The sequence below is a fragment of the Hyla sarda genome, chromosome 8 (assembly GCF_029499605.1).
Source record: "Hyla sarda isolate aHylSar1 chromosome 8, aHylSar1.hap1, whole genome shotgun sequence".
NCBI lineage: Eukaryota > Metazoa > Chordata > Amphibia > Anura > Hylidae > Hyla > Hyla sarda.
Genome location: NC_079196.1, coordinates 70,358,369 through 70,384,490, shown reverse-complemented (window position 1 = coordinate 70,384,490; position 26,122 = coordinate 70,358,369). Strand labels below are relative to the sequence as shown.

The window sequence follows — 26,122 nt, the reverse complement described above, 5'->3', positions numbered from 1 at the left end:
TCTATCACGGCACACATGGTGGCCAACACGCCCCTTCCATGCATCTCTATGGGATGAGATACACAAACACTGTATCTCCAGCTCCTATAAAGATGCAGGGGAGATGGAGGGGAATGAAGCCACAGCTCCATTTATGCGGAGAGCCGGGGTGCCAAGCAGATCGTGGGGGGTCGCAGCGGTCGGACCCCCCGTGATCTGACACTTATCCCCTGCGGATAGGAGATACGTTTTTTTTTTATAGACTGGACTGCTTTAATAAATTGCTCTATATTAGAGAGCATGTGGTACAATCGTAAAAAAAAATTGGCCAGTGGCCGGACCCCCGCGATCTGAAACTTAGGATAGGGGATACGTTTTCTTATCCCGGAGTACTCCTTTGGTAGAAAGCCACATCCAATGAGAGAAGTCTATGACACCATCTTATCAGCATTGTGATGTACAGGCATTACAGAGAGTAGAAATATTCCTTCATATTTCTGTCTATATAAATGACATGCAGAGACGAGACATATAAAGGAGAAGAGACGTAGCCCACCTTGATAGATTTTATAGAAAACATTAAAACATAATTTGATAGATGTAATGCTTCAAATTTTACAAAATGTTCACACAAGTTTTATCATGTCATCAATAGGAATATAAATAATTTGTACACAACAAAATATAAAATCTGCAGTCATTATCTCCTGGCTTCGATCTTCCACCTATAAAACACAGAAGTTTCTGACTTAATTTAGCAGCAGTCTGAGAATGAACAAGGACATGGATGATAATGAGTACAGGCATCAGAGGGAGGTACAGCAAATGAATTGGATGCTACCATCTTTAGACGTAGCATCAGATGAATGGGATCCAAGCATAAATCAAGTCCCAGCACTCACTAAGTATATTTAGGAATAAGGAGCTTTATAGCATATCCTTCAAATCAAATGGTTTTATTTAAAGGATATGCAATAAAGCTCCTTATTCCTGACTATACCTGGGGAGTGCTGGGACTTTATTTAGGCTTTTAATATAGACAGAAGATTTTGTGGGTGACAATAATTACATAAATGTGTTCCAAATGTGGCCGCCGCATGTATTGTACACACTACAGATCTGGCCACCAAGCCGATGTCCAAATCTAAACCATTTTCTTTGCTGTAGATTAAAGGGGTACTCCACTGCCCCAGTGTCCGGAACATTTAGTTCGGAATGCTGGGTACGGGCTGCGGGGGTCGTGACGTCACACCACGCCCCCTCAATGCAAGTCTATGGGAGGGGGCGTGACGTACGTCACGCCCCCTCCCATAGACTTGCATTGAGGGGGCGTGACGTCACGAGGGGCATGGCTGTGACATCATGACCCTCGAACCCAGCGTTCTGAACTAAACGTTCCGGTGCTGGGGCAGTGGAGTACCCCTTTAAAGGCCAACCAGCAGTCACTGATCTTGCACAGGAAACAAAAGGATAGTTGGTAATGGACAACATAGATGCTAAAAACTTATAATCCAATGTATATTTTTACATCTCAACCAAACAATATCCTTGCAGAAAGAGTTAGAAGTGAATCTCTGTCATTTTAGGTTTGAAGTTCACCTACAGAGCTTTCCTGGCCGGCACAGTGCTTCCCGTACACTATGTTATTACTGAGTCGAATGTATGACAGTATGCAGTAAGCTCTTTAGCCTTCTCTAGTGGTGACTATACGTTATCTTTTTTAATATTTTGACTATTTAAATCAGTGTTTTCCCAACCAGGGTGCCTCCAGCTGTTGCAAAACTACAACTCCCAGTATGCCCGGACAGCCTTTGACATGTTGAGAGTTGTAGTTTTGCAACAGCTGGAGGCATCCTGGTTGGGAAACACTGATTTATATTAAAGGTGTACTCCAATGGAAAACTTTTTTTAAATTTTTTTAAATCAACTGGTGCCAGAAAGTTATGCAGATTTATACATTAATTCTATTTAAAAATCTTAACCCTTCCAGTACTTATCAGCAGCTATATGCTCCATAGGAAGTTCTTTTCTTTTTGAATTTCCTTTCTGTCTGACCACAGTGCTCTCTGCCGACACCTCTGTCCATGTCAGGAATTGTCCAGAGCAAGATAGGTTTGCTATGGGGATTTGCTCCTACTCTGGACAGTTCTTAAAATGGACAGAGGTGTCAGCAGAGAGCACTGTGGTCAGACAGAAAGGAAATTCTGAAAGAAAAGAACTCCCTGTGCAGCATGCAGCAGCTGATAAGTACTGGAAGGGTTAAGATTTTTAAATTGAAGTAATTTTTTTAAATTGAAGTAATTTACAAATCTGTTTAACTTACTGGTACCAGTTGATTTAAAAAAAAGAAATTGTTCCAGTGGAGTACCCCTTTAACGGTTTTACTACTAAGGACAAATGTAATAATTTTGGACTTGGCTAGAATGGAAAAAAAAAAAAATTTAGAGCTTAGACCTTGGCATCATATTAAAGCCCAGAATCTTAGCTTTGAAATGATAGGAGGTCCTATATTTCAGAAGCAGCATGAAATGTTAAACATTCCGGTTCTGTGTAAGGTTCAAGGGACATCAGGCAGAAACTTTGCAGCCTGCTTCTGTCATCTCTTCCCGTTTTACTGCCTCCAGTGGCCCCAAAAGCGCTTCTCCATGTCATCAACCCATGTTACCAGTGAGTAAGATTGAGAACATGCGCGGTTGCAAGTTATTTCATCCTGTACTTAATAAGGACATCTGTTATCTGTGATGACCCAACTAGCATAAGGATTGTGAAGATTTTTGGTCTCTTTATTTCTAGTGAATATATGATGTGTATGTAGACATAAGTGGCACGAGTGATCCCTGCACAACTAGTACTTTTATCTTTAAGAGGGGTTGTTTTTTAAGCTCTGCTTGGGGCTGAAGCGAACATGATTTTAATTTTTAAAGAAAAGTTTGTTTTCATGCAAAATTGCATTATATTACTGATGTAATGGGTGCCTGCTTTTAGGTAATATATGGGTGTTATAATTCAAGTTTTAGATGTATTTGTCAAAAGTGGGAAAATTGTTCTGGCAGAGAGAAAAAAAAACTGCACCTATGGTGGACATTCACATTAAAGTGCAACTGTCACGAATTTGTACCCCCATAAACTGATCACAGGGTAACATGGGCCATCAGGAGACGGCCCACATCGCCAGGAGACAGTTTTCGTCACATCACCAGCGCTATGGGCGGCCAGTTTTCATAGCAAACTAACCCGCTGTGACGGCACTGTAACCTAATAGGAGAATGGGCACTTGTTTTACTAATACATTGAAGGATAAGGATAATAAAGGGGCCTATGTGCTGGGACCAATCACACAGCGGTCCTAGTGATGACATACAGGAGATAGGCGTGGCGGCTGCGGGCCATAGCCACGCCTATCCGACTGTTGCTGGCTGTCTTATAAAGCATTTTTTAACCTGATAAAAGCTGCTAGAAAGCAGTAAAAAGTATACCTGGAGAGTAATTCAAAAGAACTTTGATACCCTGAGATTAGTTTATGGGGGTACAAATTCGTGACAGTTGCGCTTGAAGGTGCCATTGACATTAAAGGGATACCCCAGTATCTCAAACTTGACTTCATTTGAAAGTATACAGTACAAAGTAAAAGTCATCAAAATACAGTAATTTAATTTTCTGGTGGTTTCCCACATAATCACCCATCACTTCCTGGCCCTTAATTTGACATTAAAAATCACCTGTCATCAAATCATATTTTCTAAACTAACTCAGATTATATTCCCTAACTACTCCTAACACCCCTCCAGCCCTTAAATTTTTTTTCTGAGATTTAAAAAGCTGTGTATTTTCCCTTGCTCACATTTCCCTTGCTCACATTGTGTGAGCTCCCTGCAGGAGAAAGTGGGCGTTTCCCAGCAGGCGTGACATTACTGAAGCCTGTGAGAGCTGTGCTTTGCCATGCCCCGCACGCACTTCCTGAGTTTGGTCTCCTGCCAGGCCGGGAGGAGACCAAATTAACTGTTTGACTTGCGTCAGGGAATAGAACAGAGCCACCTAGTGGCCGTTTTTTCAATCACATTAAAAACATATAAAGGTTGAGAATTTTAACAGCAAGTAAATTGCAAAGTGTCTTAGATTTACATAAGGAACAATATATTAAAAGTTTAGTTTGGTGACAGGTACTCTTTAAGAGCTAGTTGTTTAGGGTTACAACCTATGCTTTATACTTAGCTTGCTACTCGAACATGCTCAGTAACGGCACTATGATTTATAGGAGGATGAGCTACTTGTCTATGAAACAGGAAAGGATGGGAACTAGGAACTATGGAGAGGTGCTCAGCAGTGATGGAGCAAAATATAAAGTGCACAAGAGGTTTGAGACTCTTCAACAGCCAGAAGGACAACATTCTTGAGTAGATGTCAGCCATGTATGACTGGATCTGTAGTCTGCAGCTCACATGGGCTGCTGCTGAGGCAACGCTCTCTCTTGCCGCCCTAAGAAGGTGCACATAGGGAGTAACGGTATGGAAAAATAGGTAATTGCAAATGTTTAGGACATATGATTAGTGTTACACTGTTGTTTGTGGAGTCTCTGCAGACTTTTTTTGAAGTTTTTTTCACCTAAACTCTGGAATACCCCTTTAAATAGCTGTAGTCAGTCAGTTTTGGAGAGTTTTGCTGACATCTGATGTCTTATTAAATTATCAGTTAATATCACCAATATAGTTAGGTCTAAAAACAAATACGGATGAGGACTTAAAAATTAGACATTTCCTTAGGATTCTTAGATTAGTGAATTGCAAGAGAAGCTAATTTATGTCTAGTCAGGAGGAGAATTATATCCCAATACTAAACAGCAGAGTCCTTTAGAATGGAGGCCGCCATTTGTAAAAAAAATTAAATAAATAAAAAATTAAGTAAAATAAAACAACATTGGTCAATAACCTCCCAAACAATGCATAGAATATAAACACTCACCCTGAAGAAAATGCAAATAAATAGATTTTTATGACTGGATGTGTGAAAACATATAAAGTATGTAGGTGAATGGCGAGATGAGTGTGTCAGTGCATAATTCAGTCTCTGCCAGATGTTACAATGCTCTGAACCATCTTCTGGATTTTCTCTTCATTCCGCATTATGTTCCCTTTGACCGTGCATATTTTATCTCGCTGTTCTTTGATCAATTGTTCAAGTTCAGCAAGTTCAGCTTTAAGAGGATCCACAGCTGTGTCAGTGACGCTGAGAACACAGAAGAGACATCATCACACATAATGTGTATTACTACTACAATGACGCTTTCAGCAAATGAGAAAAGTCCAGAAATGGAAAGCATAAAACATACAGCAAATAGTTATGGAAAGACCTTCAGTATAAATTAGGTTCACACATGGTGAAAGTTTAACAACAAGGATATTAATGCAAAATCACGGCAAATCCGAGTAAGTGACATATGGATTTTTCTGTGTATAGGCTATGGACTATGAGGAATTGGCACTGATTTTGCAAGAAATTTACCAAAGAAATAAGAATTGAAAATCTCATTGCCTTACAGGCTTTAACTACTGGATTCTGGCAAAAGTATTCATATTCATTCTTCCGCTAGAATTCATAAACCACATCAGAAATGTTAGCGAGGAAACTACGGAGTATGAAAATTGCTAATATTCTGACACTTCACAGGGACATGTCAAAAGTTGGTCGGAACAGAGGTGCGTGGCATTGCTGTTCACTCTGTGGCTCAGAGCAATCTTGGGCTCACTGCTCCATTATAAGTCTATGGGGCAGCCATATCTATAGGGGTGCCTTTCTACAGTTCGCCTCGGCGGCAGAGAGGCTAGATTCACCCCTAGCCACATTTATACATAGTTTCCCATGAATTTAATGATCAATCGTTAGATAAATCTGCATGAAATTGTGCAGATTTGCTGTGGATTTTATATTTCGCACTTATTTCAATGGGGAAAATCTTCCAAAATGAACTCCTATGCTGCAAATATTTTAAATCAGCACTGCAGGTCAATAATCAGTCAAATTTCTGCTGTCTGTAGAGGAGATCTGAAAAAGGAGATTTTTTTTGTACTCACCGTAAAATCTCTTTCTCGTAGCCTTCATTAGGGGACACCTATACTGATGGGTATATGCTCTTGGCACCAGGAGTTGCTGACACTAGGGAACAAAAAGGAAGCTCCTCCCTGGCAGGATATATACCCGCCCACTGGAAGTGAGGTAATAAGTTTTGTTACAAAGCAGTAGGAGAAGCCAACAAAGAAATATGTCCGAAGGTCCCTAGAAAAGAATCCCAGATAAAAATCCCAATAACCGGAAATGATTATCCGGACAAAAATTAAGAAATGGGTGGGAGCGGTGTCCCCCAATGAAGGCTACGAGAAAGACTTCATGGTGAGTACAAAAAAAAGTCTCCTTTTCTCGGCCGCTCTTCATTGGGGGACACCTATACCGATGGGAAGTACCAAAGCAGTTCCCTTGGGGTGGGGGTGGGAACCAACAGCAAAAGGGGAATAAGTCCAGAGACCGAACCCACTCAACTGTAAGGCCTGCGGATGAGATCCCGGGCAGAGACAACCGAGTCCCACAAACTGAGCTCCCGGGAAAATCCCTGTCCATGGAGAAGGACTAGGACGCCAAGGAAGAGACCGTCCTATGTAGAGACTCCAAAGCTACAGCCCAGAAGAGAGACAAGAAAAGGTCGACTAGGAAGCCACATGGGCCGAAACCATCCCAGGAGGAGGTATTTAACAACTTCAAGGAGCACAGAAACAGAGAGAGGGCTAGCCTGGCTGGAAACAAAAACGGAAAAGGGCACAAACAAGAGAACCCCTGGCGTAAAAAACCCCAGGGAGAGCAACATACGCCCGAGCAGAAGGCGAGTACGGAAGGTGGAGACCAGAAAAACACTGAAAAAAAGAAAGAAGGATGGAGACTGGTTGTGGAGAGGCCTGGTGCAGAAAATCGATGACCAGAACAGCTGAAGACCAAAAACCTCCATCTCAGGGGCCTGCCACGAGCACCTAGGAGGCGAATAAGCTCGAGTAGAGTAATCTGGATGACCAAAATGCACACCGCCCCGGGAGTACATTGACCCACGAAGGAGGAGACAGAAGGAATAAGGCCAAAAAGGGAGCAAAATGCCCTGAAAAGGGGCATCCTGGAACACCGGAGCGTCCCACATGGGAACTGGAGGTACCCGGATCCCCTGGAAAATGGACACCTATAGAGTAAGTAAACCCAACGTCCGCGAAACGCCCTGGGTGACAAACTTCTACGTCTAGTAAAGAAGAAGTGCGGTACAGGAAGACCGCCCCACAAATGGGACAGTGGAGAAGTCAGGGCAGGAGAGATAACCTGCCCGAGACCACAACCATCACTAAGGCCCAAAGAACCAGAAGGGCCGACCTAGAAAAGAAGACACGCCACAACATACTAGGATAGTGTCCAAGACACAGAGACTAGCCAGACATGAACTCCAGCGGTCTGAGCGGACTGAAGCAACATCCCGTCAGGGCGGGAACGGAGGGGGAAACAAAAGGGAAGGTTACTCCAGAAGATTGTAGTGTCAGTGTAGCACAACTGAAACCAACAAGGAAGGAGGAACAAACCCCTCCAGGGAGATTGCACCGAGGGAGGAAGAGAACAATGGCAGGACCAAAAAACACCAGACGGTACCCAGCCAGGTACCTCACCTATATAGGAGGGGAAAACAAGGGGTGGTTGCTATGAAACACAGGTCCAGGCCATGCCCATACCCCCTGTGGAAAGGGGATGATCAAAATGCGCCAGGCACTATAGGAGCAGTGAAATGCTGCCTGAAGGTAAGGAGGCAAAGGACTGGGTGGAGCCAATTTGAGTCCTGACTACGAATGGAAGGAAGAAGCACACACACACACACCCAAAGCGTTGAGAGGAACACCTCAACTTGGTGTAACCCTGGACCAGAAGGTCGTCAACTGAGCCACTCTGGTCATTTCCTAAGGCAACAGAGTCGGCGTCTGAACCACCCTGCACAGGAACCGAGGAAAGATACCTTGAGGCATGGGGGGGGGGGGGGGGGGGGGGGCTGAACCGACTGTGTCGCCCCATCATGCTCCATGCCAGAGCAGAGGAGTTTGACCGCCTAAACCTGTGGAAACCGCCTAAACCTGAGGAAGGCCCGAGGCATACCCCACAGAAAAAAAGGGAAGGTGGACTCTACACGTGCAGAGATGCCTAGTGTATGGGGGACACAGACGTGGTTACCAGACGATAGTAGAGGGGTACCAAGACTGCAGACGCAAAAGAAACTGCAGACATTCAAAAGCCCGGCAGCATGATGTCACAACCATGCACGCTTAGAAAGGGGAACAGAATGCTGCTCTTTCTGTGAAAGCCCATGGAACCTGCAGGAAATGCCCACATCCCAGCTCCAAATGGTGCCACACACCAGGACTGCTGTCGCAGACGCAAAGGATGAAGGATGTATGTGGAGCAGGAAACATTCAGACAGTCTTACCGGCAAGTATAAAAGATCCAATGAAACCACTGAGACTCTCTTTGGAACTTCACCAGGAAAATGAGTCACTGGACTGTAACCGAGGGAGCGGCAAGAATGGAGAAGGTGACCTGGTGGAGTAGAACACCATGCAGACACAGTCTGGCTATCTGGCATAGGGACCATGGCCACACCGGGTGCTGTAGACAGAATCACACACAGAAAGTGGGTTACCAGCCTTCAGCCTAGAGAGCGGCAGGCATGTAGGGAGGAACCTGGTAAAGGAAGGAACCCTGCGAACCAGTATGTGGTGTATTGTATAGGGCCCATGGACTCACTCATAACTACACCCTTGGATAACCTGAACTACCGTCCACGGTATGGGAAGTGTATGGTAGTGAACTCGACATAGTAGTAGTAGACCATGCAGACAACCCTCGGTCTAACTGGTATAGGATTTCTGAATGCTCAGGGATACTCAATTGAACCCCCCCCCCCCTACAGAAAGTGGGGTATTGGAGTACGACTGAACTAACAAGCGACCTGGCGGTGTAAGAGACCCAGCAGACGAAAGTCTGGTTGACTGTCATCAGTCCCGAGTACCTGCAGGCACCCTCATCCAGAGTCATTATACCAGCAGAGAGGTACGGGAGACCTGACCAAGCCCGCAGCAGCCCAGAGATGGGAGACCGACAGCGATGGAGACCAAGTAGACAACAGTCTGGCTGAATAAGTACACTTCCAGTCGCTGGATAAAAGGGGACAACCAGATAGACAATCACTGTGCCCCACTGCCACATGTGGGAGGGAGGGAAGGCCTAGGAGCCATAGATAGTATCCCTGCCACCTTGGGACATAGGGGCGCCAGAGGCCATGAGGGGTCCCGCCCAGCACAGCCACATATAATGGCGGCTGAGGAGCTGGGCACATGAGAGGAAGGGGACCCCTGGATGAGCAAGAGGGAGGGAGAGGGGGAAGGGGGGTTTTAGTACATACTCACCCACGGCTCCATCTTCTTATACTCACCCTGAAGTCTTCAACCAGCTTATGGCCACGCTGCATCATATCAGGCTAAGATAGTGGGGCGAGCAAGGGCACGTGGGAGACCCAGACCCAGGGTACAACCTCCAGGTGCTGGCCGTTGGTGATAAGGGGTTGACGGCCCATACATTATGTTCCGTGCCCCTTTGTCACATATGGGGGAACAGGTAGCGCCATGCTCCTGAACCCCCACCTGAAAAAGGGAAACAAAAAGTAGAAAAAAAATCTAAACATCCCTTACTAGAAAATGATAAAAAAGACCAGGTCTGGGGAGCTCCCATACCTGTGTCTTGCCTCTTACTGACACTAGCTAAAACTGATTACTTCACTTCCAGTGGGCGTGTATATCCTGCCAGGGAGGAGCTGACTTTTTTTCCTAGTGTCAGCGCCTCCTAGTGGCAAGAGCATATACCCATCAGTATAAGTGTCCCCTAATGAAGAGCGACCGAGAAATCACATTTACTGTACTGGTACTGTAAAACACAGCACATCAGTCTAGTGTGCATTTACCCCTACATTGCACCCAAACACAAAAACTGTATAGGTACCTTTGCTCCCGCAGAAGAACCTCTGCATGCTGTCTGTTTTCTGTCCTCCATATCTGCAATTCATTTTTCATTGTGTCCATGTCCTCTTGGATGTAATCCATCATTTTACCCAGTGGTAAAGCACTGCGACACAAGATCTGGATGGAGCCCCTCAGTTTCTCTATCTCTTTTGTCACCAGATCCTTCTCTTTTTTCCTTCCAGTATCAGTCAAGAGTAGTTTGTCCTTAAAACAGATTTAATACAAATATGGTGATATAAGCAAGGTATGGATATATTTATATTAACATACACACAGATATCTTGCTAAAATGCATACCCGTGAACCTCTTAGAGCATCATAGATACATCTCCTAACAAAAGGAATACTTATAGGTTAATCATTTGAATCATGCCAAATGTGCACTTCACACAACGTGTGATTTATTATCAGTCTGTTGCTACTAAATCTTCCCCTAGGGGGCAGCAACATCTTATGTAGTAAATTGGGTAGGGTAATTGAATTACATAAAAGCATAATTACAATGATTTCTTTGTATTAGAATATGTTTTATGCTAGAACACACTGTAAAAATGTTTACTATTAAGTTTTATAAAGCCAAGGCAAGAAGAGACATAATACATGTCTAAGTGACTATTAACATTTAAAGGGGGTTCTTTGGATATTACATAAATTACCAAATACTATACATTTTTCAAATATAAATTATGTACAAATTTGGTCTAATGAGTGCAAATCTCAGGTTCTAGAGCAGTGTTTCACAACCAGTGTGCCTTCAGCTGTTGCAAAACTTCAACACACAGCATGCGCGGACAGCATTTGATCCTTAGGCTGCTTTCACACTATAAAAATACCTCTGTTATAAACGCCCGTTATAAAAACTCTAGAAATCGGCCGTTAAGCGGCCGTTAGAAAATCTCATTATATTCTATGGGATTTTTCCAATAGCCATTTTAACCCGTTATCGTCCATTATTAATAACGACCGATATTTTGTGATGGGCGATAGTGCATGCACTATTTCTCCCATTACTATCGCCCGTCACAAAATAACGGTCGTTATTAATAATGGACGATAATGGGTTAAAACGGCTATTGGAAAAATCCCTTAGGTTGCCATGAGTCTGGTAAGTACACTGCTCAAAAAAAATCAAGGGAACATTTAAACAACACAATGTAGCTCCAAGTCAATCACACTTCTGTGAAATCACATTGTCAATCAGTGTTGCTTCCTGAGTGGACAATCAATTTCACATGCTGTTGTGCAAATGGAACAGACAACAGGTAGAAATTATAGGCAATTAGCAAGACACCCCAATAAAGGAGTGGTTCTGCAGGTGGTGACCACATACCACTTGTCAGTTCCTCTGCTTCCCGACTGATGTTTTGGTCACTTTTGAATACTGGCGGTGCTTTCACTCTAGTGGTAGCATGAGACAGAGTCTACAACCCACACAAGTGGCTCAGATAGTGCAGCTCATCCAGGATAGCACATCAATGCGAGCTGTGGCAAGAAGGTTTGCTGTGTCAGTCAGTGTAGTATCCAGTGCATGGAGGTGCTACCAGGAGACAGGCCAGTACATCAGGAGACATAGAGGAGGCCATAGGAGGGCAACAACCCAGAAGCAGGACCGCTACCGCCACCTTTGTGCAAGGAGGAGCAGGAGGAGCACTGCCAGAGCCCTGCACAATGACCTCCAGCAGGCCACAAATATGTATCTGTCTGCTCAAATGGTCAGAAACAGACTCCATGAGGGTGGTATGAGGGCCCGACGTCCACAGGTTGTGTGAGTTGTGTGACGTTTGACATTTGCCAGAGAACATCAAGATTGGCAAATTCGCCACTGGCGCCCTGTGCTCTTCACAGATGAAAGCAGGTTCACACTGAGCACATGTGACAGACATGACAGTCTGGAGACACCGTGGAGAACATTCTGCTGCCTGCAACATCCTCCAGCATGACCGGTTTGGTGGTGGGTCAGTAATGGTGTGGGATGGCATTTCTTAGGGGGGGGCGCACAGCCCTCCATGTGCTTGCCAGAGGTAGCCAGACTGCCATTAGTTAACGAGATGAGAGCCTCAGACCCCTTGTGAGACCATATGCTGGTGTGGTTGGCCCTGGGTTCCTCCTAATGCAAGACAATGCTAGACCTCATGTGGCTGGAGTGTGTCAGCAGTTCCTGCAAGAGGAAGGCATTGATGCTATGGACTGGCCCGCCCATTCCCCAGACCTGAATCCGATTGAGCACATCTGGGACATCATGTCTCGCTCCATCCACCAATGCCACATTGCATCATAGACTGTCCAGGAGTTGGCGGATGCTTTAGTCCAGGTCTGGGAGGACATCCCTCAGGAGACCATCCGCCACCTCCTCTGGAGTATACCCAGGCATTGTAAGGAGGTCATACGGGCACGTGGAGACCACACACACTACTGAGCCTCATTTTGACTTGTTTTAAGGACATTACATCAAAGTTGGATCAGCCTGTAGTGCGGTTTTCCACTTTGATTTTGAGTGTGACTCCATATCCAGACCTCCATGGGTAGATACATTTGATTTCCATTCATCATTTTTGTGTGATTTTGTTGTCAGCACATTCAACTATGTAAAGACGAAAGTATTTCATACGATTAGTCATTCATTCAGATCTAGGATGTGTTATCTTAGTGTTCACTTTATTTTTTTGAGCAGTGTACTAGTATCTGGTAAATGCAGGCAATATATACACTCACAGAGGGGAATTTATTTAATTTGGTGTGAGGTTTGGCCGTTATTAGTCCGCAAATGTCGCAGAAAAAGTGGTGGACGTGCGCCAAATGTAACAAATGGTGCATAGACTATGATAAATCAGCACAGAACTGCTCTGCTGTAGTCTGGTTAAAGGGGTACTCTGCCCCTAGACATCTTATCCCCTATCCAAAGGGTTGGGGATAAAATGTATGAACGCGGGTGTCCCGCCGCTGGGGACCCTGCGATCTCTCCTGCAGTACCCCGTTTATCAGCTGCACTAAGCAAGGATCGCTCTGTGGCTGATGACAGGTGATGCAGGGGACAGAGTATCGTGATGTCACAGCTCTGCCCCTCATGAAGTCACACCCTCATGACCGTCTGCCCCCTCAATGCAAATCTATGGGAAGGGGATCTGTGCAGAGAAACGGGGGTGCTGTAGGAGAGATCGCAGGGGTACCCAGCGGAGGGACCCCCGCAATCAGATATCTTATCCTGGGGCAGAGTACCCCTGTAAATGATGCAGACAAGTGGCGGCCGTGTGAAAATTGTAAGAAATGTCGCATGGAACTAAATAAAATTGTTGCATAGAGCCCTTTCGATAGTTTTATAGGGCAGGGTTGACCTTCCCTGTGATAACTTCTAAATCTGGCCCGTGCAACATTTTTGCAACATTTCACAAAAAGTCAAACGTGATAAATTAGTAACCACTGCACAAAGTGCTCCAAATAAGGACACTTCATGGTAATGAAATTTAAACTTTCTAAATCAAAAGTCGCACAGGGCCAGCATGCAGCTATTCATGCAACAAATTTAGACCAGAAAAGCAACCCAGATTTTTTCATAAAATGTGTCATAACAGTTTATACATATTAGGAGCCGCTGCCATGATGTGCACAAACACAAACAGTAAAGTGAAAAAGAGTGTTACTTTGCACAAATCCATACTGCCACTTCCCTGTATGGTGTTTTCTTTTATGTGGTTTTATATTGTCTATCTGAATCACTTAAAGGGGTATTCCAGGCAAAAACTTTTTTTTATATATCAACTGGCTCCGGAAAGTTAAACAGATTTGTAAATTACTTCTATTAAAAAATCTTAATCCTTCCAATAGTTATTAGCTTCTGAAGTTTTCTGTCTAACTGCTCAATGATGAGGTCACGTCCCGGGAGCTGTGCATGATGGGAAAATATCCCCATAGGAACTGCACAGCTCCAGGGACGCGAGTCATCAGAAAGCAATTAGACAGAAAACAAACAACTCAACTTCAGAAGTTAATAACTATTGCAAGGATTAAGATTTTTTACAAATCTGTTTAACTTTCCGGAGCCAGTTGATGGGCACTCTGATTAAAAGGTACATTTCAGACTTACCTTTCTTACTTACTCTTTCTCTGAGCTTTTAACAGGGGACACAGGACTAGGGATGTCCCAATACCGATACTAGTATCGGGGCAGATACCAGGTATCTGCATGGTATCGGGGACCCATCTAATGTCCCCGATACCAAATCCGATACCTGGTGTATTGCTTGACTGCCACGTCCTCCGGTTCGCATCACTGCCGCAGCCCTGTTCTGCCGTCCGCATTATGGCGTCTTATGGAGGAGCTTGTGACATACACGTCACTCCACTGCACCCAGCGTAATGCTACGGAGGAAGCAGAGTGACGTGTATGTCACATGCTCCTCCTTAAGATGCTATAATGTGGACGGCAGAATGGGGCAGCGTCAGTGATGAGAAGGAGGCTGCGGAGCGGTGACACCGGACAGTGAGCAACTACAAAGGGGGGCTGCGGTGTACAGGGGGCGTCCTGGCTACAGAGGGGGACTGCTATCTACAGAGAGGGACTGCTGACTACAAAGGGGGCTGCTGTCTACAGGGGAGGGGGGTCCTGCTGGCTACAAAGGGGGGCTGCTGTCTACAGGGGGGTCCTGCTGTCTACAAAGGGGTGCTGCTGTCTACAGGGGGGGGTCCTGCTGGCTACAAAGGGGGGCTTCGGTCTACAGGTGGGGGTCCTGCTGGCTACAAGCGGGTCCTGTTGGCTACAAGGGGGTCCTGTTGGCTACAAGGGGGGGGGGGGGAGATGCTGGCTACAAGGGGGTCCTGTTGTCTAATGTCTGCAACTATCTATACTACCTACAAGGGGATACAGTGACCAGTGACCCCCTGGACCTACGATGGCCCCGACATATGATAATTTCAACATGCGATGGCCTCTCAGATGCCATCGCATGTTGAAGGCAGCATCAACATACGATGCCTTTGTATGTCGGGGCCATCGCATAAACGTCTATCCGGCAGCGCTGACTGCTTCAGCTGCCGCCGGATAGCCGTTTACGGTGCCCCGTGTGCTCCGGTGATGCAATGCAATAGGAGCGGCGTGCGTAGTGACGGCGACGTGAGAGTGACGTTACCGGCCTGCAGAGACGTTCTGGAGCATCGGGGACACCACGGGGACGTGGCGGCAGCGGTGAAGGGCGACATCCAGGGACAGGTGAGTACAACTGCCTATACTTTACATTGCACGGATCCCTCAACATACGATGATTTCAACAAACGATGGTTCATTTGGAACGGATTACCATCGTATGTTGAGGGACCACTGTATTACCTACTATTTAAGGCAATCTTACAGCAGAGTCACCTGCACTATCTTGAATTTATAGATAGACAGTGCAGATGACGCGGTTTCTACCGCTGCTCACCATGTGAACATCAGTGCAATCGCTCTGGAGACATTGGTCTCGCCGCCAATGCAAATTCCCTGTTTGGCCCAATGGAGAAGAGAGAAATCTTGGGTCATACTACAGCAGCCACCTCCATTGCACACAACAAGGAACCCACATATCAGCACGGTAAGCAGCGCTAGAGACCGGGTCACCCTGGTGTCAGATTTCCTTTAAAATAAAAGTATTCGTACTTTGTATCGGCGAGTACTAGAATGAAAGTATCCGTACTCTGTCTTAAAAAATTGGTATCGGGACATCCCTACACAGGACCATGGGTATATGCTGCTTGCTGCTAGGAGGCTGACACTAGGCAAAAAACAAGAAAGTCGGCTCCTCACAGCAGGATATACCCGCCTCCTGGCTCTGAGCAACTCAGAGAACCGACTAAAGAAACAGTCCGAACAAAAACACAGACAAAAGAAAGGAACCGACCACAAAAAAAACACCCCCGCATCACAGCGGCGGAAACTGGCTGGCCACAAACAAACCAATGGGCGGCTGCTGTGTCCCCCAGAAGCTCAGAGAAAGAGATTTTACGGTAAGTCCAAAATCTACTTTTCTCAAGCGCTTCATTGGGGGACACAGGACCACGGGACAATCCAAAGCAGTCCCAGGGGAGGAAAAAAAACAGCAATCCAGCCAGAAAAAAAACTCAGGCAGATGGCTGAACTGCCGCCTGCAAGACCCTGCAGTCCAGGCCTGCATCAGAGGACGCAAAAGTGTGAACATGGTAAAACTTGGCAAAGGTATGCAGAGACGACCAAGTCGCCACCTTGCAAACCTGCAGAGCCAAAGCCCCGTGGCTGACCGCCCAGGAAGCCCCCACCGCACGGGTGGAGTGAGCTGTCACTCGAAAGGGTCGAAGATAAGCAGCACTAGTAAGTCAGCCAGCCAGACCAGGAGTTATCTCACCCAGGAACAGCTGGAGCAGACAGCAGCCTGAGAGAACCGCAGGGATGCAGAGCTGAGCCGTATACAGCAAGGTCCACGCTGGTGCAGAAGCAGGAAGGAGGGGCTGACTGACCCCTGCAGCCTGTGTAGTGCTGGGCGGTATACCAGTTCATACCGAATACCAAAATTTTTGTGCTGCACAATATGAATTTTAACCCATACCGCAATACCGGTTTGGCTCCTCCCCCTCGGGAATGAATTATCAGCACAGCGCTGCGCTGTCCCCACATTGGGGAACTACTCACATGTCACCCGCGAGCCCCCCCCCAATTAATTATTAGCCCAGCGCTGTCCCCATCAGGATACTACTCACATGTCACCCACATGCGCTGCCCGCCACGTCCTGTTTGTTGCGGCCGCCGGCGCTGACACTCTATACCAGTGGTCTCCAACATGGTGAACCTCCAGATGTTGCAAAACTGCTGGGAGTTGTAGTTTTGCAACATCTGGAGGTCCGCAGGTTGGAGACCACTGCTCTATACTGTGCGGTATCCCTATGCCCGGGCTGCAAAAAATAAACAAAATAAACTTTAACTCACCTCCCGTTGGTCCGATACCGGCCTCACTTGTTTTCTGGGGACGGGAACGTCGGACAGCCGTCAGCCTATCACCAGCCGCAGCGATGTTCCGCATCGGCTGGTGATAGGCTGAGCCCACTGTCATGTAAGAAGCCGGCTTCTTACATGACAGTTAGCTCAGCCTATCACCGGCCGAGGCGGAACATCGCTGCGGCTGGTGATAGGCTGGCAGCTGTCCGACGTTCCCATCCCCAGCTTAAGGCCGACGTAGGTGCGTTAAAGTTTATTTTGTTTACATTCTGCAGCCCGGGCATAGGGATACCGCACATTATAGAGTGTCAGCACCGGCGGCCGCAACAAACAGGAGCCAGGAGGCGGGTATATCCTGCTGGGAGTAGCCGACTTTCTTTTGTTTTTTGCTTAGGGTCAGCATCCTAGCGGCAAGCAGCATATACCAATGGTCCTGTGTCCCCCAATGAAGCGCTCGAGAAACGGATTTTTTGATACTGCACTCCTTATGGTAAATAAAAAATCTTTCTAATGTACTTTGTAAAAAAAAATTAATGAAGCTTTCAATGTTTTGTTTGTGTTTAAAAAAAAGCTGCCACTAGGTGTCTCCCTACTTGTCCAGAGCACCCCCCCCCCCCCCATCCATCTCTTGCACAGACTTCGGACTCCTGCTGGCCTGGCAGAAGTCCAAAATCAGGAAATGCAGTCTGGAGTGCTGTATAGCTTCAGATGATGTCACACCTGCTGGGCAATGCCCCTTCCCAGTCTGTGAGTCTGACTAAGACTGAGCAGAAAATAGAGAGCAATATCAAGGTAGAAAACTAAAAAATAATAAAGGCAGGGAGTGGTTTATCATGATGGGGGCAGTGAACTGGGAGGATTATAACATTTAACAAGATCATGAGAGGTTCTCTTTAATAAAATATTAATTTGTTATTTTAAGACAGAGACGAATACAGCAGGAAGGGTAGCTGCTAAGCAGCAGATTGTTCTTTCATTGTCTTGAATGTGGTGTATGGCATTACTGGATTAGGGGGTAACTGAACAGTACTGCACAGTGAGGGCAGATACAAAAAAGACATGCACAAGACGAAAATAAAAGACCCCAGGCATACAGGTGTGAAATAAAATTCCAGAATGCACCTCAGTCTATGAGTCTCAGCAACATAGCTGCTGCATAGGCAATTATTAATTTATTTAATTAATAATACTCCTCAAACCCCTATTACCTGTGCAAGTCACCTGCTCTCTAACCCCTTTGTCCAGCCCTGTCAGTCTAAGGCCATATTCACACAGCCTTGCGGAATGTCCACCCAGAAAACACAAGCGGACATTCAGCACAATTGATTAACCTGGTGGTTGATAGGACCACTCGGAAATGGCATACTCACCTATACCTGTATTTGTAAACTGGCATACATCTGTCTGACCATTGCTCCTGTATGTTTACAACAGGTTTATTGTGGGACAGCATGACTACTGTATTTGTCTCGGTTGCCTGCCTATTTTGACTGTATCACAGGTATTTCCAAGTCTGTGTGTTGTGACAGCCCCTGATGAGGCCACCTTTATCTGTGAGCTGAAATGTGTAGGGAAATTGACAGACTTACTTGCACTTTATGATTTTGAGATACTATATATAGATAATTCACCCCACTTTCTTTTAACAGATGGTGAAAGGTTTGTCATGTGGCATCAGAGGTTAGCCCCACAGCGGACTGCCTCTCCATATACTTTACAATTTGGAGGTTCTTTTAATAAGTACATTAATAATAAAAGTTACATTTTATGCACTCTCCCCCCATCCTTTTGCCTATTCTTTCTGTGGACACCAAAATCAGGATTTCCATGGCAGAAACATCTGCCGCGGAAAATCTGCAGTGGGCACAGTGCAGCAGATGGGATTCTACTGCACTATGTGCACATCGGAGTCCCAACTTTGAACAATTTCTGCAGATTTCTCTTCGAAATGCATTGTTGTCTATAGAGACTGCACATTTCCGAGCGGTCCTAGCGCCAGTGGAACACGCGGATTTGCGGAATGAGCAGACATTTTGCACATATTCCGCTGTGTGAACATAGCCTAAAGCAGAAACTGGTGCAATTTACCATTTTCTGATCATGGCATCTAAGTGGTTGCCATTTACAGATATTTTCTTGCATTATACACAGTTTAGCACTGAATTGCCTGTACATTAGCCTGTCACTACTGAACACCACCCCCCTGCTTCACATGAAAAGCTTTTATTAAAGATTTATGAGACACATAAAATGAATAAGTTTATGCAGAAACTATACCGGCGGTTTATTGTGGTCATTGGAGTCCACTAACTGGAAGCTTATTAAAACTATCATTTCTGTTCTACAGCTTAAGATCGGCAGATCTCCAAGGATCAATATACTAAATGGAGTCAAATCAGCTCAGCTGCCAGGGAAACAACTCTTTCTATTGCTACAGATAATGGTTTCCAACCCTAAAGCGAGCGCAGGTGTATTGTCTCTGAAATAAGAGAATATCATTTCTACTCATGCGATGGACATAAAATACTAGTAAGTAATAATGCAGATGTGAATTTGGGCTACAGTGAGCTAAATGCATTAACCAGCAACAAAAATAGCATCAGGTACGACTGGGAACAGATTTATCAAACCTTGTGCAAAGGGACAGCGGTGCAGTTGCCCATAGCAACCAGATTGCAGCTTTTATTTTTCAGAGGCATTTTTAAATGAAACAATCTGATTGGTTGCGATGGGCAACTGCTCCACAGTTCCCCTGTACAAAATTTGATAAATCTTCCCCACACTCTTTACTGGCGCAGTATGCTATAGATGCTGCAATATAAATAAAAATATATAATTTAGAGATATATATATATCTCTCTAAAAGAATTCTTTGCATAAAATGTTTTTCATTGGTTTAAAAGTGTTTTCCAAACAATGTGACTCCAGCTGTTTCCCAGACAGCCATGCTGGGAGTTGTAATTTTTCAACAGCTGGAAGCACTCTGGCTGAGAAACACTGGTCTAGACCCTGAGATTTGCACTCATAAAAACATGCTGGGAGTTGTAGTTTTGCAACGGACACACTGTTTGGAAAACACTGGTTTAAAACTTTGACACGGACACAGTTCTATTTACACGGACACTGCCTGTGCAATCTATCCTGCTACCATGGAAACCATCGGGACCCCGCAATCGCATTGCGGGGGGCGCTCTTTGCCCGTGTCAATCTCAGAACTGATCATGGCATCTATGGGGTTAAAAACTTTTGATGTTGTAAAACATGCAAATCCGATTAGAAAATGTTCAGTATTTCATACTGAAAAAGCCCCCCCTGCCTGCTTGGACACATACTAGTCCTGCTGTGTCCATGCATCATCACCTATGTCATGGACACACTTCCTTGATTGACAGCTGTGAGTGCAGGGCTCAGAGCTGGAGGAAACATCCTCGCACTGTCAGCTTGTGTCCCACTACTGTCAGTGAGGACAAGCTGGGAGTTGTAGTTTTGCTAATGCTAGGGGAGATGTGAGCAGACAGCATACTGAGGGAGGGGGCGGAGACCTGCACAGTGAGGCCACGCCCCCTGCCTTTGAGAGGAATTCAGACCAGTGAGCTAAATTAAAAGTGTAAAAAATAAATAAAGGTGCAATACAAATTGGATGTACATGATCAGGATTAGGTACTGAGTGATATATTTAAAAAAAAATTTGTTTGTTGGATCTGACGGGTATGCTTTAATGCTGCCGGGACCAATGTGTCTAACACAGCGTGGTAGATCAGCTAACACATGCACATTCCCAACCCCGAAACAACCAAAAGCAGGGGGGCGGGTGTGTGCATCTCAGCCAATCACTAACCCTCCGGTGACTAAGCATTTTTACCAGCTGTGTGGTCACATTCAGCTGCAAGACACAGTTTTCTTCACATCACTGGCCTCAGCTGCAGGGGATCCCAGCTGTGATAGACAGCCAGGTCCTGCCACCGGTCCTGCCAGCGCATCTACAGAGCAGGAGATCAATAGATGTATGCATCCATCCTTTTTCGGCAACCTGTCGGAAGATAGGAGGTATGCATATGTCCTATGGCGGGAATGGGATAAACCAGTGTTTCCCAACCAGTATGCTGAGAGTTGTAGTTTTGCACCAACTGAAGACACACTGTTTAGAAAACACTAGTATAAAACTTTGACACAGTTCTATTTCATAAATTACAGAAACACATTAAAATTATTGCTGCAATTGAGCAGTTTTTGCTCAATAAAAACAGATTTCAGGTTTTTACTTTTGAAAAGGTCTTTGTTAAAGGGGTACTCCGCCCCTAGACATCTTAACCCCTATCCAAAGGATAGGGGATAAGATATCAGATCACCGGGGTCCCGCTGCTGGGGACCCCCGTGATTGCCGCTGCAGCAATCATTACTGCACAGAGCGAGTTCGCTTTGCGCGTAATGATGGGCAATACAGGGGCTGGAGCATTGTTATGTCATGGCTCCGCCCCTCGTGACGTCACGACCCCCCCCCCCCCCCCCTCAATACAAGTCTATGGGAGGGGGCGTGGCGACCGGCCCCTGCCATAGACTTGCATTAAGGGGCCGGCCCGTGATGTCACAAGGGGGCGGAGCCATGACGTCACGCTGCTCCGTCCCCTGTATCGCCCGTCATTACGCACACAGCGAACTCGCTCTGTGCAGTAATGATAGCGCGGTGTCGCAGCAGCGATCCCAAGGGTCCCCAGCAGCAGGACCCCGGCGATCTGACATCTTATCCCCTATCCTTTGGATAGGGGATAAGATGTCTAGGGGCGGAGTACCCCTTTAAAGATCCTAGAAATTTAGCAAGTTATCTAATATGAATAAAATGTTCAGTTTCAGCTCCTACCTTACTGATTCCATCATTCTGTGTCTCATAGTCCTTTTTGGTTTCTAAGATTTTCTTGACAAGACTACCTGAAAATGGAACACAAAGTACAAATGTCAGAATTTATATAATTACCAATAGAGTTAAAGAGGTATCCTGTTCAAAAGAATATGATACAGAGTAAAAACATTCAATATACAGTAATCCTCAATATATAGTAATTAAAGGGATACTCTGAAGGGAAAAAAAAGTTTTCAAATCAACTGGTGCCATAAAAAGTAGATTTTTGGACTTACCGTAAAATCTCTTTCTCGGAGCTTCTATTGGGGGACACAGGACCATGGGTATATGCTGTGGCCGCTAGGAAGCTGACACTAGGCAAAAAACAATACAAAAGAAGTCGGCTCCTCCCGGCAGGATATACCCGCCGCTTAACACTGACGGTGGTAAATCCTGGTGGACGAGGGTTTCCGGGCATGGAGAATAGTCCGGACCACCCAGGAAGTGAGACCCCGGGCCCTCAAAACCGCGGTTTCAACCGCCACGCCAAGGGCCACTTGGGAGAGAAGGTTGGGACGATCCAGAAGGAAACATCTGCCACAAGACTGACTACGTCCGCGTACCACATGCAACGAGGCCAGTCGGGAGCCACCAGAATCGCCAAGACGCCTTGAGCTTCTGGACAACCCTGGGAAGGAGCGGAAGTGGCGGGAAGAGGTAGGGGAGAAAGAAGGGGGTCCAAGGGACCATAAGAGCGTCAACCGCGAGAGACAGGGGATACCGAGACCTGGACACGAAGCGAGGGACTTTCCTGTTCCAGCACGATGCGAACAGATCCGCATCTGGGGTCCCCCAACGGTGACAAATTTGTTCGAAGACTTCCGGGTGAAGGGACCACTCGCCCGGGTTTGCAGTGGAGTGACTCAGGAAGTCCGCCTCCCACGTGTCGATCCTGGGAATGTGCACTGCAGAAATGGCTGGAATGTGAAGTTCCACCCAAAGGAGGATCTTCGACACATCCCTCATGGCCGCTGAGTTGCGGGTGCCTCCCTGGCAATTGATGTACGCCATCGAGAATAGGGCAAACAATGCCTTCCTTTTTTGGAACAATGAAGAGATTTGAATAGAACCCTGAAAACCGTTCCAGAGGAGGGACCGGCACGATTACGCCCTGGGACAGAAGTGAACGAAGGGCCACCTGAAAGGGTGCAGCAAGATCGGGAGATCGAGGAGGGTGGGACCGGAAAAAACGATTCCGGTGAATAGAAGAGAATTCTATGCGATAGCCCAAGGAGACGACCTCTCGAACTGAAGCATTCTGAACTTGCGCCAGCCAGACGTCCCGAAAGAGGGACAGGCGACCCCCTCCACTCGAGGGGAGAACTCGGATGGGGGCGCACCCTTAGGCAGAGGGGGGCTTGCGAGTTCCGGATTTGGAAGAGGAGCGGTTGGGGCAGGACCCTGACTTCCAGGAGGGGCAAGTCTTGAAAGATGAGGCCCTCCTATCCTGAGGGGCCGCCGGTTTGCAGTGAACACAAACGGCGTGGACGATTTTGGGGCAAGAGGGAACTCTTGCCTCCAGTGGCCTCAGAGATGATCTCATCCAGGTGATTGCCAAATAGCCGAGACCCCAGAAAAGGAAGTTCAGTAAGGGAACGCTTAGAGTCTGCATTCTAAGCCTTAAGCCACATGGAGTGCCGAAGAGCCACCAGATTGCCCGAGGCAAAGGCCGAGCAGCGGGCCAACTCCAAGGAAGCTGAGCAGAGGTAGTCCCCTGCATGAGCTATTTGTTGAGAAAAAGCCACCAAATCGCCTGAGGAAACACCCGCTAAGATCCCCCAATTGACTGGTCCAAACCGAGAGGGCTTTGGAAACCCAGGTGGAGGCAAAGGCTGGGGACAAGGCAGAGCCTGCCACCTCAAAGGCGAATTTTGCCAGATTATCAATGCGCTTATCTGAGGGGTCTTTAAAGGAAGCTGCGTCGGCCAGCAGCAGGGTTGTGGCTTTAGAAAGCTGCAACACAGGAGGGTCCACCTGAGGAGGCGAAGACCACTTTGTAACAAGATCCTGAGGAAAGGGAAAGAGAGCCCTGAGCTTCTAAGTCCCGTGGAAGCGTTTATCCGGATGCTTCCAAGCCGCCTCTAACAGCTCGTCAAATTCAGTGTGTGGGCTGAAAACCTGGGGCGCCCGATGAGTACGGCGGAAGGAGACTTCAGAGGTTGCACCGGAAGTTCCTGGGTCCTGTAGATGGAAGTGGGCAGACCTAACTCCTGGCAGCCGAGTTGGCTCGAGCCGCTGGCCCAATTAGTGACAATTAGTGACATAAGAGCGCTGTGGAAAAGAGAGACAGCGGCGTCTGAACACAGGGAAGAACGAGCCGCAGCACAGTGCCACCATCCCGCAGCCCGTACCCCTCATAGGGAACGTGGGATCCCTCCGGGAGATGTACCCCCCATGCAGCTGCTGACTCCCAAAGGTAAAGGTGGAGCCCCCTTTATAACGGCAAGAATGTAGGGGAAGACAGAGAGGAGCTGAATAAATGTTAACCCCCTAGTGTGCCAACATGGCTGTGAGAAGCACCTACTAAGCCCCCAACCCAGCATCATGGAGAGGGGGAGGGGGAGTAGAGAAGAGTAAGGGGGGGGGGGGGGGAACAACATACTCACCTACATAGACATACTCACCCACACAGATCACAGAACATACTCACCCCTGTAGTCTTCGACCAGCTAGGCCCACTTGCCTTAAGCCGACCTGACAAACAGGGGCAATTGGGGGACCCGGACCCAGGGTACACCACCCAGCGCTGGTTGCTGGCAAGGAGGGGTTAACAGCCCATTCAACAATGCACCTTGCCCCTAGCTTGCAAGTGGGGGATCAGGCAGCGCCATGCTTATGTCGCCCCACACTAGGGAAAATAAAAAAGGGAGAAAATATCTAATTATACCCTGAAACTAAGTAAAAAAACTAAAGAAAAAAGGTCTGGAGAGCACCAGACCTGTGTCTGCCTCCTGCCGGACACTAAGTTAAAATTGAGTTGCTCAGTGTCAAGGGGCAGGTATATCCTGCCGGGAGGAGCAGACTTCTTTTGTTTTTCTGCCTTGTGTCAGCCTCCTAGCGGCAACAGCATATACCCATGGTTCTGTGTCCTGTGAAGTGCTCGAGAAATTATACAGATTACACAAATTACTTCTATTTTAAAATCTTGAAACTTCCAGTACTTATGAGCTGCTGTACACAGAAAGTTGTGTAGTTCTTTCCAGTCTGACCACAGTGCTCTCTGCTGCCATCTCATGCACAAAGCCTAATGCCAGAATGAGGTGGATAATGGGTGAACGAGACGATGGATTGGGGATAGGCAAGAATCCTTATCATCATTGTCACCCGCAGTACCAGCCTGTTCCAAACAGGTTAATGTGGGGACACACTGATGACAGATTCCCTTAAAATCTTTTCAGCTTTTTTCCACATAAATAAGTAGGGATCGACCGATATCGATTTTTTAGGGCCGATACAGATAATCTGTGAACTTTGAGGCCGATAACTTATACCAATATTCCGGTATAAGTTATAGGCTATACACCCGGTCCCGCAGAAGCCGCTGCAGATCAATGATTGAAAGCGGGCACTTTATGAACTGCAGCGGCTTTTGCGGGGCCAGAGACCGCCGCTGCCACACACTACTACTCTCCCCCTGCTAGTCCTGGGGTCCTCCCTAGTCCAACCACCACCGCCGCTGCCCCATTGCCTCCCCCATCCTCTGTTTTATAATTACCTGTTCCCGGGGACCGGTCTGGCTTCGGCGGCGTCCTGAGCTGTCACTGTGCGCACTGACAGTGACGTCGCAATGAGGACGTCACTTGTAATTGCGCTGCGTAGGGCCCAGCAGTAGTGCAGGACGTCGCAGGAGCCAGAAGTAGCGCAGACCCCGGGAACAGGTAATTATAAAACCGGGGATGGGGGAGGCAATGGGGCAGCGACTGTCTCGGGCTGGGGGGTGGGGCATTATCGGCAAGGTAATTGCCGACACCGATAATGTCAAAAATCGTGAATATCGGACGATAATATCGACCAAACTGATAATCGGTCGATACCTATAAATAAGTGAAGTAGGGCCGACATTTTTGTGCTGCACGATATGAATTTTAACCCGTACCGCAATACCGGTTGCCCCCCCCCCCCCCTCGGGGATGAATGAATGGATGAGCCCAGCACTGCGTTGTCCCCATTGGGGAACTAATCACAAGTCACCCGCGAGTGCTGTTCTGCCCCCAATTAATTATCAGCCCA

The 26,122-nt window shown here is 46.8% G+C and overlaps 1 protein-coding gene and 1 long non-coding RNA gene across 8 annotated transcripts in view; one reads left to right on the top strand and one right to left on the bottom strand.

Annotated features, from left to right (window-relative positions):
• Positions 1-511: 511 nt before the first annotated feature.
• TRAF3IP1 (TRAF3 interacting protein 1) overlaps positions 512-26,122 on the bottom strand; it is a 76,500-nt gene continuing 50,889 nt past the window's right edge. For 4 of the 7 annotated variants that reach the window (XM_056536408.1, XM_056536410.1, XM_056536412.1 and 1 more), the window contains 3 exons: positions 21,854-21,921; positions 10,039-10,262; positions 2,242-5,202 (listed from right to left, as the gene is read on the bottom strand). In XM_056536408.1, the coding sequence (XP_056392383.1) occupies positions 5,037-5,202; positions 10,039-10,262; positions 21,854-21,921 (458 nt within the window). In that variant the 3' untranslated portion in view covers positions 2,242-5,036. Of the gene's footprint in view, positions 705-2,240; positions 5,203-10,038; positions 10,263-21,853; positions 21,922-26,122 lie in introns of those variants that run through there. The other 3 variants (XM_056536411.1, XM_056536413.1, XR_008847267.1) reach the window with 2 other exon arrangements.
• The window catches only part of LOC130285148 (uncharacterized), a 38,878-nt gene continuing 32,112 nt past the window's right edge, over positions 19,357-26,122 (top strand). Inside the window, exon 1 of the long non-coding RNA XR_008847269.1 lies at positions 19,357-19,524. This is a non-coding gene — a long non-coding RNA (uncharacterized LOC130285148). The remainder of the gene's footprint in view (positions 19,525-26,122) is intronic.